This window comes from Mesitornis unicolor, unplaced genomic scaffold (genome assembly GCF_000695765.1).
Source record: "Mesitornis unicolor isolate BGI_N332 unplaced genomic scaffold, ASM69576v1 scaffold18052, whole genome shotgun sequence".
Lineage (NCBI taxonomy): Eukaryota > Metazoa > Chordata > Aves > Mesitornithiformes > Mesitornithidae > Mesitornis > Mesitornis unicolor.
In genome coordinates, this window is record NW_010168694.1 from 1 (window position 1) to 17,854 (window position 17,854).

At 45.6% G+C, this 17,854-nt stretch overlaps 1 protein-coding gene across 1 annotated transcript in view; it reads left to right on the forward strand.

Annotated features, from left to right (window-relative positions):
* The first annotated feature begins 37 nt into the window (after window positions 1-37).
* SUGP1 (SURP and G patch domain containing 1) overlaps window positions 38-17,854 on the forward strand; it is an 18,795-nt gene continuing 978 nt past the window's right edge. Inside the window, exons 1-13 of the mRNA XM_010179113.1 lie at window positions 38-62; window positions 368-539; window positions 1,141-1,244; window positions 1,675-1,902; window positions 4,370-4,493; window positions 4,610-4,713; window positions 7,442-7,553; window positions 9,336-9,491; window positions 9,705-9,850; window positions 14,587-14,693; window positions 15,339-15,516; window positions 15,756-15,862; window positions 16,690-16,835. Coding sequence (XP_010177415.1) covers window positions 38-62; window positions 368-539; window positions 1,141-1,244; window positions 1,675-1,902; window positions 4,370-4,493; window positions 4,610-4,713; window positions 7,442-7,553; window positions 9,336-9,491; window positions 9,705-9,850; window positions 14,587-14,693; window positions 15,339-15,516; window positions 15,756-15,862; window positions 16,690-16,835 — 1,709 coding nt within the window. The remainder of the gene's footprint in view (window positions 63-367; window positions 540-1,140; window positions 1,245-1,674; window positions 1,903-4,369; window positions 4,494-4,609; window positions 4,714-7,441; window positions 7,554-9,335; window positions 9,492-9,704; window positions 9,851-14,586; window positions 14,694-15,338; window positions 15,517-15,755; window positions 15,863-16,689; window positions 16,836-17,854) is intronic.

The following is a 17,854-nucleotide window of genomic DNA, read 5'->3' on the forward strand; positions in this document are numbered from 1 at the left end:
CGCCGGCTGCGGTGCATTGTGGGACGGGAGCTCCAAAATGGACAACTCCAGGGATGCACCAGGTAAGGCCGGTTTCGCTGTTTCGTTAATCCTGCCCCACCGTTCCCAGCCCACCGACTCTTTCTTCTGGGTCGCGTGGTCTCACAGCCGTTTGCGTTGTGGGAGCGGCGGCGCACCGGGCTCTGCGGCCTCCACGCCGCTGTGTGGGCAGTGACCCGCCCGCGGAGGCACCGTTGGGAGTCAGGAGGGGTTGTGCCCAGGGCAGGGCCGCGGTATCATCCCCTCTATGCCTTTCCCCTTCCCCGCCCGTCCTTCCATCAGTCCCGGGCGCCGCAGCGTTAATTTTTATCCTCTCCTCTTCCCGTAGGGAAGGCGAGCCGGTGGTTTGGGGTCGCGCAGTCTAAATCGGCCAAGACGAACGTAAATATTCTTCACCAAGAGGAGCTGATAGCACAGAAAAAGAGAGAAATTGAGGCCAGATTGGAGCAGCAGGCAAAACAGAATTACCCGAGCATTCAACAGCTTCCTCTGTTTGGAGAGTATGTGGGAATGATGGTGCTTTTAGATGGGAGCTTTGCTGACAGAAAATGGGCATGTTTGTTAAATGAAACTGAAGAGATGAGCTTTACAGAGCTCATGCGCTTAGACAAATACTTGGAAAGTTAAAATCGATAATTGAGTAAAGATTGGAGTGGGATACTTGCACTTGAGTTGATCTAGCCTGATTTGTCAGGTGCTAGTGATAACAGATATGTGCCAACAACAATATACGGCATTATCACGCTTTTCTTCTGCTTGCTATTTATTAGCCTTCTTATAATCACAACTCTTAAGCATTAGCACAGTTCTCCAGTTAAATGCCTGAGTGGGGTTCTTGGAAGCAGGGCAGTGTAACAGAGCAAGTAGAAATCCTGTTCCACCAGAGCAGTAAACAAGGCTCTCCAGGTGGAGAGCGTGGGTAATTGCTGTAAGCAGCAAGCTGAATGATTCTTGTGCTTTTGAAACCCTAGGTGTGTTTTAAGCATTAAATGATACAGATTAGTAGTCACTGGCACTTGTCTTGTTTTCTGTTCAAAATAAATGCGTGTGAGGTTGGGGAGGATAATGAGCACCATCACCTACTTTTCTTTTTCCGTTCAGAGATGACGGTACTGACAGTGAAGCCTGTGTTTCCAACAAGTTTGTTAATGATGGCAGTTTCCTCCAGCAGTTTCTCAAGCTGCAGAAGGAAAAGTCAAGTACTGGTAGGTCAACTTCTGAGCAACGGGAGGCCTTCGTTCTCCTGGTGACAGCAGCTTTGTGTGAGCTGCCTCCATGTATGTTCGCTTTCAAAACTCTGCTATGAGCTGTTACCAGTAGGAGTAAGTTCTAAGGCAATGATGACCCCTTTAAATTTGGATTGAAGTCTTTCTCTGAGATGCAGTAGAGAAGTTTGCTCCTTTTTCCCTCCATAGTTGCTGTAAAGACAAGCATCTGGCTTCTAGCTGAATTCTCACTTTGTGAAAATCACAACTTTCACTTAGTTACGCAGCTTTTACCAATCACTGTCTCTAACTTACTCTGAAGATAACAGCCTATTGCAGCTGCATTGTTGCCTGAGTTGTTATTTGTAACCTTCTGAGTTTGAAGCTGTAAGGATGCACAGGAATTATTTTCCCCTCATTCTTTTCTAAGAACCTCCCCCAAGTTCTACCAATAACTCGGCAAACGCTTCTGCACCAAATGCTGGGAAGAAACCTATGTTATTTGGGAAGCGGCCCGGTCAGGTCCTCAGCAGCATGCTGCACCAAGCAAAGAACTACTCCCATTCCAAACAGACCCCAGTCGTTAACCGCCTCAGTGTGTTTCAGTCGCCAGATGAAGATGAGGAGGAAGATTATGAGCAGTGGTTGGAAATTAAAGGTAAATGACAACTTGTATTTCACTGTTTGTTTTGGGGTGCAGGTCCACTCACCATAGTGACAGGAGGATCTTCTCCCCACTGGTGGGTTGGGGGTCTTTTTAACCTTATGCTGTGAGTTGGTACAGTTCTTAGCACAGTTCCTACGTGCAGACCTCTGCATTGTGAAGTTTTAATGACACCAATTAATTAATGCTGGTGGACTCCTCCAAAGCCAGCTTCAGCAGAAAAGCTGGGGGCTGAGTGCTCTTGGATATTCCTGATCCACCCTGGGCTCTGTAGGGGAGATGGACCACTTGCCAGAGTTAGACCAGCTCTGTTGTGTGCCTAGAAGATTTATTTTCTCTGAGTTATCAAGACAAGACAAACACTTGACCAGTCTATAAGTCTCTGTGAAAATTAATCTGTAGAGAAAAGCTATGTTCTACTCTTAATGGAGCTTGATTGTTTGCTGTTGTGGTTTAGGGCTGGGCTGGCCACTAAATCCTGGACAGACGCTCTCTATTAACCCCTCTTCCCTCCCCAGAAGGAAAGAGAAAGAGAATAAGGGAGAGAGACTTTATGGCTTGAAAATTAGAACTAACAAATTTAATAAACCAATAATACTAATATTACAGGATAATAAAATAAATAGGAAAATAATGAAATACATACAGATATGTATAAATATATCTACAAAACCAATATAAAATCCTCCCCCCCAATGATGATTATGTCACCAGAGGCTCTGCAGAGCAGGGCAATGGAAAAGTCCCAGTCTGGACTCAGCAGCAGTGGGAGCTGATGCAGGAACACACGGATCAGGATCAGAGGCAGACAAACCAGCAGGGTCTGCTCAATCTTCAGCCATTGCAGGCGTCGAGACAGACGGAAGGGTCCCAGATGGAAGGGTCCCTCGGCTTTACACCGAGTATGACGTATGTGGGGTGGAATACCTTGTTGGTCAGTTTTGGGTCCACTCCCCACCCCGTAGACGCAGACACAGCACCCATGGTGAGACAGTGGCCTTGAACATTATCACACTGTCTGGAAAAACATGCTGCTCGTTTCAGCAAGGTCAGCCACTTAGAAGAGACTGAACTGAAAAGTAAAATCACTAAAGAGAAAATTAGTTCTGCTCAAACCAGGACATTCACTAATCGTATGAATTTCACTTCTGAACAATTGACATTTATTATGGCTAGTGCTGAGTTCTCTAGAAAATACATAGATATAGTGCTTGTATTTAAATTGGGATCTTAGCTTTTTAAATGATTGAAAAGAAAGAGTCCTCAGTTTGGGAGTGGCTGCATAGGGGAAAAAATAATGTGTTAATAAAGAAGATTACGTATAAGGCATGGAACTATGACCAGGTAAAGTCAACTTTCCTGCCTCTTCTCCAAGTTTCATTAGAAAAATCTCACCTCTAGGTCCTGACTGCTTTAAGCAGCAATGAAACCAGTGCACAATCCTGCAGCACTTAAATAACCAAGTTTTTCTGGATAGCTCTGGCTAGGAAGCCAGAGGGCAGATTTGCTTAATAATCTGAATTTCATGCATGTGTTTAATCAAGTATAAAATTAGATTGGAATTGCTAAGTAAGTCACACTAAGCTTTGTGTCATAATTTATTTCATTATATGTTTACAAAACCACGTCTAGCTATTTCTGGTGGGATTTGTAAAAACATAATCTCAGCCAGCCTGAACTTGAGGGTGAAATAGACTGCAGGAATGTGAGAAATAGCCACTCACTGCAGAGAGCAAAGGGTCCAGACTATGGACCCTTCGTTTAAAGATCGTGGACTCAAATCCAGTCTAGATCAGTGTGGACAGCTCTGCTCCTGTGTGCTCGTTGTTCAGCCCAACCGAAAATGCTGTTATCTAGACAAATGCCCGTGTTTAGTTCCCATTAAATCTGTCCTGTAATCACTGTCAGTGTTAGTGGGTTCCTGTCTTGGCTCAGAAGCCAAAATACAGTTTTTTGGAGGCTGAGCTCTCTTGTCTGTGCTGGGATTCCCTCCAAGTGAGGGTTGGGACATGGGCAAATGCTAGCAGGAAGAACCGTGTGCTCCGGCAACACAATCTGTCTCTGCTGTCTGGGTACAGAGCCGTGTCTTGGGAACTGGAATCTTCTTGTGAAAGCCAAGTTCCTGTTCCTCCCCATCGTGTGTTTTGTATGGAGTGGAATTGTCAGAAGCAAATTATGCTGTAATTGAAGTTGTACCCTAAACTGTGGCGATCCAAACCTTAGGCTTTTCCTCATAGGAAAAATCTAGACAAAATATTAACTTCCTACTAGGGGAGTGCAGAGGCTGACAGTAACCTAGGGATTGTAATTTGTACAACTGTGTAAGACTGGTTCCCCCATTTCATCCTTTTTCTTCCCATTCCCGTTCTACTTTTGACTGCTGCCATGGTTCTTAGAAGTAATGTACCTGTTGCCTATTTGGTGTGTGAGTTGAACCCCAGTACTGACAGCCTGCTTAAAGTTTTACCCCCAGAGGATGCGGAGACCCGACAAGTGACGGAAAAGCTGGCTAGGTTCGTGGCTGAAGGGGGACCAGAATTAGAGAAGCTCGCTATGGAGGGCTACAAGGATAACCCAGCTTTTCGGTGGGTGTGGTGGTAACTCTTGTACAAGTTACAGACAGAACACTGTCTGTAAGAGAAAAACATCTCCTGGATGTGTTTGATTTAATTAATGTGTGGCCTTTTGTCCCCCGCCCTAGGTTTTTGCATAATAAGAACAGCAGAGAATTCCTTTACTACAGAAAGAAAGTGGCTGAGATCAGAAAAGAGAATCAAAGTTCTCAGGCCTCCTCTTCTCAGAAAGGTAATTAAGACTGGGATCTGGAGAATATGAATTGCCTGAGTGAAATTTGACTTCTTCACTGTCTGTAACTGCTGGTTAGGTCTGTGCTGTAAGCAGGCGAAGTGGGTATTTGGCTGCAGTCTGCTGCCTGTAAATAAAACTTCAGAATGGAAGGAGTTGGTGATCAAACATCACTACAATCGTGTGAAACTCCTGTGCTAAAATGATTGTTTCCCAAGCTATACCATGCTCTGTGTACAGGGCTCCTGAAAGAGTAGCTCCTCGCACAGAAGAAGCTGAGGTGTGAATAGGTGCGCCTATGGTTACAAATTTGTTGTACAACCTCATGCACTATCGTGTTTCTTTGATATAAACTCTATGACTGTTTATATATAATATTTCTAAAAATTAAACTCGCCCTTTTGCCCTTGTTCTGCTCTTGGGGTTCTTAGAACAGATAAACTTTGACTGTTGCTTGTGTGAGTTGGGCCCCAGTACTGACAGCCTGCTTAAAGTTTTACCCCCAGAGGATGCAGAGACCCGGCAAGTGGTGGAAAAGCTGGCTAGGTTCGTGGCTGAAGTGGGACCAGACTTAGAGAAGCTCGCTATGGAGGGCTACAAGGATAACCCAGCTTTTTCGTAAGTGTGGTGATAACTCTTGTCTTCCGAAGCAGATCGCTGTCTCTTTGTAGGGGAAGAACACCAGCCGTGTGTATATAGTTCTTGTGGATGTGTGTGGTTTAATTAATGTTTGGTGGATTTGAGCTCTGTTGTCAGTAATTGTTTAATAGCTGGGGAAACTGGGGCAGATCAGTGTCAGGACTACAGCCTGGGGGTCTGGCCACATCTGGCACATGGGGATACTGGGCTGCGTCTCAGGACTGGTTCTGTCTCCTCTGCCATACATGTGCTGTGTGGCTGTGGACAGAGGATTACCTCCTATATCCAAAGATACTGTTGTTTATTTCCCTTCAAGCAACACACAAGATTTGGATGCAAGTCCTTAGATTAAAGCTGTGCATATTTATACTTGCTAAAGAGTTTGTAATCCCCATTTTAAGTGAATTATGAGTAACTAGTCTGTTTTGGTATTTTCTTGTTTTGAGCTCTTTCTATCCCAAAGTATCAACATTTGTGTGTAGTTGTTACTGATGCGTATTTTTTTACCCTGTTTTCCTCTACATCCACCCTAGGTTTTTGCATAATAAGAACAGCAGAGAATTCCTTTACTACAGAAAGAAAGTGGCGGAGCTAAGAAAAGAGAATCAAAGCTCTCAGGCCTCCTCTTCTCAGAAAGGTAATTAATTCAGGGATGCAGAGAGTATGAATTGCATAAGTGAAATCTGACGTCTTCACTGTCTGTAACTGCTGGTTGGGTCTGTGCTGAAGACAGTTGGAGTGGGAATTTGGCTGCAATCTGCTGCCTGTAAATAAAATTTCAGAATGGAAGGAGTTGGTGATCAAACATCACGATACCGTCAAAGTTTTGTGCTAAAATGTTTTTTCCCAAGCCCACAGTGAGCTGTACCACGCTCTGTGTAAAGGGCTCTTGAAAGTTTTTTGTTTGTATGTCTCCAAAATCCTTAATGAAGTGAACTAAAATGCTTCTCCATTGTGTGTGTTCTGGAGAGTGTTTCAGCCCTGAAAATGCATTTAGGAAAAGTGCTTTTTCTCCTATGTTCTCATTTGATTTGTTACCAATGCAAATGGTTGGTTTGAACAGAATCCCCATTTCTTCTGCGATTTCCCTAACTGAAGCTTTTATTTTCTGCTTGGGACATGAAACCTTACAAAGAAGGGACTGTGTTTTCAGGTGGGAAAAGAGCAGAAGTGGGTGATCTGCCAACAGCCAGGTGATGTGTGCAGTGAAATCTGGTTGATTCTGTTAAAATAAATGTTTCTGTGGGTGAAACATGGTCTGCAGGCCGGGCATGGCCCTGGCAAATCACTCAGCCTCTCTGCGTCAGCTTCCTTTTCTATAGAAAAGTGTTAATGCAGTTTAGCTGTCATGCTGAGGAGTTAACAGCTCAAACAGCACACAGTTTAACAGGCTGTAGGATGAGAAATCTTGTTACCAGCATGAGCCAACTGATGCAGTGGTTTGGAGGCTAAGCAGTACTATCCATACTTTACAGGTGTGGAATATTGAAGCAAGGAAAGGTTATGACTTGCCCCTGGGTTATAATCATGTCTTTTGCCTCCTGGTCCTGGCAGACCCTGGGGTACTGGCACTGGTACTGTGCAGGTAGCAAATGTCGTATGAGGCTGTCGGGGCTAAATAATGTATTTGCCTGGCTCCTTATAACCACCAAATAGGCTTGAATTGTTAATGATCAGAGCCTTCTCTGTGCCTTTGGAGTAAGGGTGCGGTAGCCACCTCTTCCAGGTGAGGATTGAGACTGTGTGTTTTGAGTTGGCCACTTTTTCGGAAGCCTTAAAGAGAAACATGTCCAAGTTTGAAGACAAAAGCTGGTTTGTCTGTTAATCTGCTCTCATCGAGCTGCTGGCACAGAGGAAGCTGAGGTGTGAATGGGGGCTCCTCTGGTTACAAATCTGTAGTACAACCTTACGCAATGTCGTGGTTTTTGTGATATAAACTCTATGACTGTTCATGTGTAATATTTCTAAAAATTAAAGTCGCCCTTTTGCCCTTATTCTGCTCTTGGGGTTCTTAGAACAGATAGGCTTTGACTGTTGCTTGTGTGAGTTGGGCCCAGTACTGACAGCCTGCTTAAAGTTTCACCCCCAGACGACGAAGAGACAAAGAACACTGCTGAGAAACTGGCCAGGTTCATAGCAGACGGGGGTCCCGAAGTGGAAGCTATTGCCTTGCAGAACAACCGCGACAACCAAGCTTTCAGGTAAAGGAAGAAACGTGCTGCTGAGTGTAATGTGGGGGAGAGCTGGAGTGGTTTTGTTTCTCAGTTTTTTAAGACGAAATAGTAGAGAAGATTGTGATAAGTCTGAAGTTACAAGGACATTACACTTCCATACCACTGATATTTCTATGTTCTCAAGCTTCACAGTTTAAAGCAAGGCACAGAGAGAGGAATCGATTTGCTTTCCCCAGAATTAATTCGCAACTTCCACCCCTCCTCACCTGCTTTCTGTTGCAATGTGCCAGTATAATTCTAACCTTTATACTTTTCCCTATAGCTGTGTTCTGGTGTGGGCCCCCATCCACCACTCATACCGCTGCTCTCCAATTAATTTCCTGGGTTGTTTTTTACACATAATCTTCTCTAACATACAGGTTGCACTCATTCACCGTTAGGTCCCTCTTTGGAATATCTTTGTCAGCCTTTCGGATGTGAATTGTTCTCCTCGGTGCTCACTGACAGATGTTTAATGCCTCCCCTTGGTCTCGTCCATGTAATATTTTGCTGGCCTTACGAACAGTTTGGTGTGTTCTCTGGAAGTGAAGTGGGTCTCGGCAAGCCTGATTTTGTTGCTGATATTTTGGCATTTTATTGGCTGTCTTCTGGCCTTCTGGGGTATTCTGCTTGTGTTGTGAATTACATTAGACATGTGCTGATATCTGAGCTGCTTCGTTATTTACCTTAAACCACTGCTGTGATCCCACCTGAGCACAGTCAAGTTAAACACCATCTCCTCTGTAAAGATTTCATCAGATTTGCCATAGAGAGGGTCCCATCCTGCCCTCTGCTTGGTCCTGAAGCAATCCCTAATGCTGTTATTCAAATGGAGGGGTGCACACATGCAGTGAATTTTAAAATCCCTCCGAGAGCTGTTTGTGTTTGCCTGTGCATGTTGTGCAGCAGGAGATGGGAAAGGCTTCTTGTCTCCTACGTTTTCTTGTGTGAGCAGGCACTGTCTTGAGGAGAGATTATGTCAAATGATAAACTGGTCCTCTAAAAAGGGAAGAATGCAGAGGAGTTGGGAATAGACAAGTTTTCTGTGTGAAGTATTTAAACTGGAGTGAGCCCAAAGAGATAGTGTCTTTGTAGCAAACATGACTATATTTATTTTTTTTGCATAGCTGCTGGGTTGAGGATTGTTCAGGTTCTTCCCACAGAGACTAAGGAGTTTTATTTTACCCAAAAGGTCAGAGATGCCTATTTCTGGAAGGGGTAGCAAATAAAGCAATGGGTTTTTTTGTGTATGAGGGAACAGAAGAAGGAGTTGTGGTGTAATTAAGCAGACTTATAATGTCAGTGCTTACAGCTTGAATAGCAGGCTGGGAGCAGTTTCTTTAGGTAGTGGCTTGGCATTCCCGTTGGTAAGAGCTGAATGTTTGTTTTCTTCCATTAAGTGAAACATGTTGCAGAAGCCTTGCAGTTTTTCCAGGCGTGTTTTGGAAGGCAGGTGAATTCTGGGGGAGGATCTTGCATTTCCACAAATGTAATGTGATCTTTTTGGTATGATCTGCTTATTTGGCACCAAAAACAACCGTGGTTTGCTCATAAATGGGAAATAGGCTTCCTGATCCCCCAGGCTTGCAGCCTACCTTGCAAGAGCACACAGAGCCCTGCATTGCGTGCCCGTACACACAGGATGGTGCTGGAGAGCAAGGAAGTGTGCAAGAGCATTGCAGGAAAGAGCAGCCCTGACCTAGCTGGGCTGTATCCAACCCCTGTGTATGGCTGATATGTTTAATCTTTCTTTTTTTCCTTTCTTTCTAGGTTTTTATATGAGCCAAACAGCAACGGCTACAAATATTACCGGCAGAAACTGGAGGAGTTCCGTAAGGCCAAAACCAGCACCGCGTGTGCCCCCTTGCCTGCAGAGTCCAGTCTGAAAAGGAAGAGCAGTCCCGAGGCATCACCTCTGTGCTTACCATCTCTGCCTCTGCCCTCGCCCTCACCTCTGCCTTTGCCCCTGCCCTTGCCCGTTCCCTCGCCTTTACCCTTGCCTGTTCCCTCTCCCATGCCCTTACCTATTCCTTCACCTCTGCCTTTGCCTGTTCCCCCTCTGTTGCCCTTGCCTATGCCCTCCTCCTTGTCCTCCCCTTCACCGTCATCCTCTACAACCCCACCTGATCAAACAACGACAACCACTGCTGCATCAACAACTACAGCTGCTGCCGTGGGCACTACCAAAAAGAAGCGGAAGAGCAGGTGGGGGCCGGAGGAGGACAAGGTTGAATTGCCCCTCCCTCAGCTCATCCAGCAGCTGGATTCTCCCTCTCCACTTTCAGGTTAGTGTGTCTGTTGTGTTGAGGAACTGTTTTTCCTGGGGAGTGCATTCTGCTTCAGCCCAGCTGGCTTTGTAAACAGAAAACCCTTCAAATCAATCTCTCGTTGTAATCTCCGTGGTTGCCAGCCCCATATCTTTCAGCTGGGTCTAGCAGCTAACTCTCCCTTGTGTGGAAACCCAGATAAATCACTTTATCTCGCAGGCACCAGGGAGTGGATCTTATCGCTCTCCAGCTATCTCCAAAACCCTGCTGTGCTATAGCTCATTACAGCCTCAGCCTCTACACTATTTAGGGCTATTTCACTTCAGGAAGAGAGTCTGTCAGAAAACAAATATCAAAGGCTGAACTGTTCTTATTCCCTGTGGTAGGATAAAATCCCTGGGCAGCACTTCCATCTCACTCTAACTGATCAGAAGGCTAAATGAGAAACACTGTTCCCTGAGTGCTGGTGGACACAAGTATAAGTTCCAGGTCGAATTTATCCCCATTTCGCTCCATTTGATTACAGGCAGGGTTTCCAGTCCTCACCCAGCGTTTAGGCTCGCGCTCCTGTTACTTCCCCTGCCAGGTTCAGCCGGGGAGTGCAGCTCTCCCTGAGTGCTGGAAGGTAATTCTTGCAGTTGAGGCACTTGAAGTGAGCTCTCAGAGGTTGAACTCCCGTGCCCCGTCTGTGCAGGTGCAGGTCGGTAATTAGACAGGCAGCTAGAGATGCAAACAAACAGAGTCTTTCAAGGACAACAGGTGAACACAGAAATTTAAGGTGGCATCTTTGAATCCTTTGCCCAATTAGTGTGGTGCAGGAAAAGGATGTGAAAAGGAGCAAGGGAAGACGTAAGATAAGGCAGTTGGTGTTGGCAGACTGAGAGAATTAATAGTGTGAAGCTAGAGTAACAGGAAAAGTAATAAGTACCTGTCTCAATAAGGACCTTTATCAAAAGCAATAGCAGAACAGATGAAGTGGGACAAGTAATAGAAAACAAGCTATAATTTTCTGCACTGCAGAGATAATTCTCGACGCGTGGTCATTGCGTACAATTCATTGCTCCAGCAGGTCCGTGGGCCTCTGGCTGGATTTTAGAGGAAACTATTGCTCAGCCATTAATGGCTTTGATAGTAAATCGTGGGTGAAATGCAGGATTGGCCATATGTGCTGTGGTGTCTGTTGGTTCTGCAAAGGTCAGGAAGGACGGATGGACTCTACCTCCTAATCCAGCACTTCAGATGGAGCTAAAGAGAAGTTCCTATGCCATTCTGCCTTCTGATCACAGCCCTGTAGAGAGCTCTTGGCTCTACATTTTGTATGTACAGAACGAGATACCAACCAGGATGGTTCATTCATTTGACCTTGAACTGCTGCTCATAGTAAGGCAGAAATTGGATGCAAAAGTCTTTCCTGATTCTGTACTTCAGGAGTAATTTGTTTTTTTCTTGTGGTCAGTTACGAAGCTTTGATGATAAAGCTGTGCAAGTGCTATCAAAGCATCAGATTCCTTCTTAATACTTGCTGCTGCAGTAGGTGGCTGCAGGGGTATCCATGTGCTCATTCCTGCGTGCCTCCTGCTGAGATCTCCCCTGCTCTTTTAGCCTCCCCGCAATTAGACATGGACGTGCTCCTTGTGTTGTGCTCACTTTCTGCAGGGCTTGGTGTCAAGTAGGAGAAAAGGACAGCAAACAATTTGCCAGGCATAACAAATCAACTGTTAATGTGCTGTTAATGCTCTGCAGGGGGAACGACTTCTGGATTTTCTTGGTTCAGATGGACTAATCCCTTTTTAGAGTTAACATCTTCAGCCTGACAGGTGAAGAGAATTCCCAATTGCACCCCTCGTCCCGTAGAAGGTTGGAGCTGCACAGTGTGCTTTGGTACCTAAATATCTACATCTTAGTCCTTTATCCTTAGCAATCTGTTTGGGATTAGTGGAGGACTTGTTCTGGTTCTTTTTCTGTATACTCTTAGTCATAAATCAGTATTGTGGAGAGGGAAGAGTGTAGCCCTTTTGGACAGAAACAAGGCTTCTCTTAAATGTATTGATACCGAAGCGCTGAACTGCAAGCGCACTGCAGAGACTGATACATCGGAAAAGCTGGCAGAACAGAGACACTGTGATTAGTGAGCTCCGTGGACTAATGGGAAATTACAGGCTGTCATTAGAGTTTTCTAAAACCTAATATTGGATTGGTTTGGGTCTGATTAGTTTTAATTGAGTAAGATCTTCAGACTACAAAGGAAAAACGGGCACTTCTGTGTTGGGATTTCTGCTCTCCTTAAAGGACGTTCACGTCTGTTGTAACAATCTCCTCTTCAGGCATGTGGGAAAGGGATAAACCATCAGGTAGGCTCCTGCCCGTGCTGCAGATAGACTGCACCATTAACCCTGTAGGCAAAGCTGATGTCATTCTAGGAAAAAAATTGATTTTTCCCAGGCCTGCTGAAGATGAGACTGAGAAGCAACCCCTTGACTTTTGCATAGTGTTTGCCTGGTGCTAGACCACTGTAAGGAACTTTAAAATCTTATCTATTTTTATGCAAATCCATTGACTCATCATATTTATGAATAGACTTTTTTAATCTTTGGATGTGGACTTGGGGTGGAGCTTCGCTTTTTCTGTCAACTTTGCCTGTATTGTGATACTTTGGGCCAAGACTACAAAATTCTCCTCCAGAGCTCAATTTCTGCAGTGACTCTTTCAGCACCATCTGGGTATAAAAAGTCTGCAAAGCACCAGAGCAGGCAGACAAACCAGATGCAGTTTTAGCACAGGAAGCAGCAGTGGCATATGCTTTCTGGGGAGTACACGAAGATGCTCCGGTCCCACCTTTCTCCTTTAAGGTGGTTATATATGCTGGCAAGCCACCAGCTCGCAGGGCCTCTGAAGCCATGCCTGGCGCTTCGCCTGAATGTTTATGCAATTCAGAGCAAAGCCAAAGAGCTGCTGACCTCTGCGAAGGGCAGAGTCTTCCTCAGTGCATTCAGAGAAAGCTTTCCCATGCCCCGAAACAGGAGGTGAATCTTTGACTGGGGCTGATGCTGGAGCACCCCAGTCTCACATAACATATGGGGCCGGATTCTTGGAATAGGTGTAGCGTGTTCATTAAAAACTGTTTCCAAACCTCAGTGCTCACTGAGGCAGAAATAGAGCTGTTTATCAGCAATGTATAGGGTTTTTTTTCTATTTGCTCCAATTTCTTGGGTATCCCAGCACCAGGCCTGCTTGCTTCCCTCTTGGAAAAGCTCTTGCAGTGTTTTTTACATAACTCTTCCTGCAGAGCCGACTCCCGGTGCGAGCGTGCAGAGGCTGGAGCTGTGCACGGGAGGGAGGATGCGCTGGTCCGTGCTCTCCTTGGGAGGATGGAGTTACCACAGGCACTTCCCAATCCTGGAGTGCTCGGCCAAAAACATGTGGGGAAGGAGGGGAGATAAGAGGGCTCAGATCAATTGCCCTGAGTTGCAATAAGAGGAAGGGAGAAGAACGACCCCTGGGGCCTAATTAGCATGCTGTGTAGACATTTGGTGTCATGAACAATGATCCTATTATTATCAGGCTTCATAATTAATAGATAATGAATAATTAATGAAGCATCGTTTAGATGTAGTCTGGACTTACATTCAAATGGAGGTTTTTGCAGTCATTAGGAAGAAATCCTTTTCCTTGTATTGAAAAATGCAATGCACTTTCAAGTGCGGTTGTGTGTCTTCTGTTAATCCCTTAAATATTTAACTGCTGGGATCTGAGCTCTGAGGTGCTTCAGAGGGGAGCTGCCAGCCCTGGTACATATATATGAACTGAGTTTGAAAGGGAATCTACGCTGTAAATCTCTTTTTTGCAGCCCCAGCAGTGTTTCTGTTACTCTCCTTCATGATGCAGCAATTACAAATAGGCTTCCTTTTTTTTCTTCCCCCTCCTCTCTCTCTTTCCTTTAACTTGTCCTTTGAACTCTGTGTGGCCATTTTTAATCAGTAGGTGCCCTGCCCAGATAATGTTAATATCTCATTGCAGGGCTTATCTGATAAACCAACGAAAATCATTCCAAAGGAGGAGCTTCCAATAGGGGATGCTGTGGAAAAAGGAGGATACATCAATGGGATTGTCAAGCAGAGCCTTAAAATGCCCGCTCTTTGAAAGCAGGGGCAATGTTCCTGGCAATGTTCTTCTTGAGCCTGTAGATTAGAAACTAAAATCTCCTTGGGGAATAGCAACTTCCAAAAGCAGCATAATGCTCGTGTCTTTATTCTAATGTGGTCATTTGCGTTTCGTTTTGAATGAAGCTGCTGTTTACATAGTAATCAGCAGACACTTACGTGCCCAGATTGGGCAATCTGCTGACAGGCTCAGTTCTGCCGGTGACTCAATTCTGAATAATTCAGTATCGCTCATTGCAATGGCTGACGCTCACAAGGAAGCCTTATGAGGAGAATTAATCTTAAGGAGGAAAGGTTTTTAAAGCGTGATTGCCACGCAGTGTGACCGAGGATATGAGACTTACTTTGTGAGTTTGCTGTCTCTCCCCAGGCAGAGACTTGGACTGGGGTGAGGGAATACTGTGAGGTGCGACCCGTTGGCTTTCCTGCTCCTGTGGTTTCTATTTCCTGCCACGTGGTTCTTCAGTTAAATTTCTCAATGCTGGAGCCATGAAATGGGTGTAAAACTTCATGTGGGGATTTTGGGATATAGTTTCGCCAGTCTCAACACTTGTTTCAGGTTTTTGAAAGTCTTCTAACATGTGCTTATTACAGTTCAGGACCTCAAGGGTCTTGGTTATGAAAAAGGGAAACCTGTTGGTTTGGTGGGTGTGACAGAACTCTCCGAAGCCCAGAAGAAACAGCTGAAGGAACAGCAGGAGGTAATGCCCCGAAATCATTTCCAAATTCATTTGTGTACCAGCATAGTGCATTGCAACACAGCTGGGTTAGATGGGAAAATGGAGGTGGAAATAGCAAAGAAACTTTCCCAGTGGCCAACGAATAAATCTCCAGGATTTGTGCTGAATGCGTAAGAATCGTGTGATGTTGCATCAGCAGAAACACTAGAGGACTTTGGGGAATATGAATTAAGCCAGCCAATTGCTGTCCTCCCAGAGTAAAACCCAAAATCTATAAGGTCTGTTGTGTCACATCTGCGGCTGGTTATGCCTTGCTTCAGTGGGGAGAAGGCGAGTGGATACTTGTAAGCTTTGGGGGAACAGGAGCAGAACTGGCTTTTGCCAGAAGGTGAGGGCAATGTTTAAACTGTGTGGGGATGATCAGACAGCAGCAGTCCTCAGTGTTAGTACCACAGTACCTCTGTCAGAGAGACCAGCACATGGTGCTCCTGTTTGATCTGAGAAGCAAGCAGATCAGATCAAGCGACGGCGCTGCCAGTTGGATTTGTAGTTGTCATAAGCCCTATTTGGTACGGCAGCTGGGGTGGGTGCAGGCTCTGCCACACACTCTGCTGCCTGGGAACTGCTTGTCTTGTCCTTAGCGTGCTGTTGCATCCCTTCCCCTAGATGCAGCAGATGTACGATATGATCATGAAGCACAAGCGAGCCATGCAGGAGATGCAGATGATGTGGGAGAAGGCGATTCAGCAGCACCAGCACGGTTATGACAGCGATGAAGAGGTGGACAGCGAGCTGGGAACGTGGGAACACCAGCTTCGGCGCATGGAGATGGACAAGACACGAGGTGTGTGGGGAGCCCCTGTGCTCTGCGGTTGTACAAGGCCTCCGAGGGAGATGCCTGAGCTCACGTTGTTGGCTTGGGCGTTGCAGGGCCGCTTTTCAGTGGTCTGTGCTGTGTTTTCCCTGCCTCTTGAGTGGAGATAATAACTGTGCTGGGAGGCTTTATGCTTCACAAACCCTCTGAAATCCCAAGTCAAAAAACGCCGCGTTACTGCTGTTTTCTCTCTTCTGTGTCTTGTGCAGAGTGGGCTGAGCAGCTGACCCAGATGGGCCGGGGGAAACATTTCATCGGAGACTTTCTTCCACCCGACGAGCTGGAGAAGTTCATGGAGACATTCAAGGCATTGAAGGTGAAACAGCAGAGACTTCACGGGTGGTGGCGACGCCTCAGACTTGTCCCGTAGCAGTGATCTCGAGTGTGCTTAGCCCTTTTTCACAGCAGTTAGGTACCCTGCAGCCTCAAGGTACCTCTGCCCTCACCCTGGGAGCTCTGATACTGCTGGAGGAAACAAGGGACTTGGTTTTTTTGCTCTTTGCAGAGAAACAGCTGTAGCTAATTAGAGAACAGGTGATTGGGGCAGCATTTAGGAGTTACCTGAAATTACAGACGAGCCTCAGACTGCCCACCATTTCTCTGCTGTTCCTCTTTAGGATAAGTGGTTGCTAATGCCAAGTAAGGAAAACTTGCGTTTTATCCAGGCAATTGCAGTAAAGTAAAAATATAGAGCCTACGAAAAGCTTATGCAAAGCACTTCAGTACCTGCCAATTCTTTCTAAACTGTAGCAACTTCTCGATGCTGGCGCATCCCTCCTAATGTTTTCCTGTAAGCAGCATGGGGCCTGACGTTCCCTGGAGATCCTGGCTTAAATAAGAGCTGTATCTGAGGCTTGATCCAGTGAGAAACTTTAAATTTAGGAGCTAAATATTTCTCAGCTTAATCTCACAGCAGCATTCCCTGCTTCTCGCAGATTGTTATAGGGCCGTGCAGTGCTTTATCATTTACGCATTTTATTCTCTGTGGTGGTGCAGGACTGAAATCCCGATCAATGGTTGTAGTTATTAATTGTTTGCCAGAGCCATCCTAACTTTGAGCGGCTGGAGCTGGTTTTCCCTTCCTCTGCCCCACAGATAGTCACATATAAAAAATAACCAACGCTACCTTTGGTGTCTCTGCAGGAAGGACGTGAGCCAGATTATTCTGAATACAAAGAGTTCAAACTGACAGTGGAAAACATAGGTTATCAAATGCTAATGAAGATGGGCTGGAAGGAAGGCGAGGGACTTGGCTCGGATGGACAGGGGATTAAGAACCCAGTCAGCAAGTAAGCAGAGTTCTTCTATTGATTTAGTCCTTTCCTCTTGGACTGATAATTGATGTTCCTACCCCAGCCTCCTGGAAGCAGCTGCAATGAACGTGGCTGTAATTCATCACCCGAACAGGATATGGAAACCTCGCAACAAAGGAGAAAAGTCCTTTCTGCTTTCTTTGGGGTTTTTTCCCCCGAGGCCTGGGTTTGTGGCTTTATCTCAGGCAGGAGCTATGATCTGAGCCAAGTGTTTTGTTTCTAATCTCGCAGAGCCTTTTTCCAAGAGGTGCCTTCTCCCCACTTTCCCCGTCTGTAAACTGCACTCACCACTTGTCTGCACCTCACCTCTCCCAGGGCATGAGAGGATTAAGTCACATCTTTAAAGTCATAAATTTATTTAAGTATTCAAGTAACACGCCTCACGCATCTGAAGTGCCAGTAGTGCCTGCTGGCTGGTCCCTGGTGCACTGTGGATGAAATATTTGCTGCTGCCAGACCCGTGTTTGAAAGATGCTTCAGTCCAGATCAGAGCTTTGTGTGTGATCGTGCAGCTGTCTTGATGTCACTCTTTTGCACAGAAGTTTTCTGATTTGATCATACTTTGTATGTAGTAAAGCTTTGAGAGTTCTGTCCAAAACCAGATGAGCATCTCTCTTTAGGTGCTTCCTCTGTTGGTAGCATATACCGAACTTCAAAACCAAATATTGGGCATAGGAAATACTCTGAATTGGTTTTTAGCGTTGGCTCCTTTAATAAATAACAGTTGTTTGTTACTGCACGATAGAAAGTGTCTCTACAAAGCACTTCTGCTCCTCTTTCACAAGATCATCTCTCTGGCACCGTGTTTATGGGTTCATAGGGGTCCTCTGATAAAAGATCGCTGTGATTGAAACACAAGGCTTGCAGACAACAGAAGGAAGCTGTTTTTGTCCATCACTGGGTTGAATGGGGGTTGTCATTTGCTTGGGCTCTGCCATCTCTGATGTTCTTGGAAGGGATAAGTGCAAAGCCAGAGCGGCGTTCAGCAGGGAGGC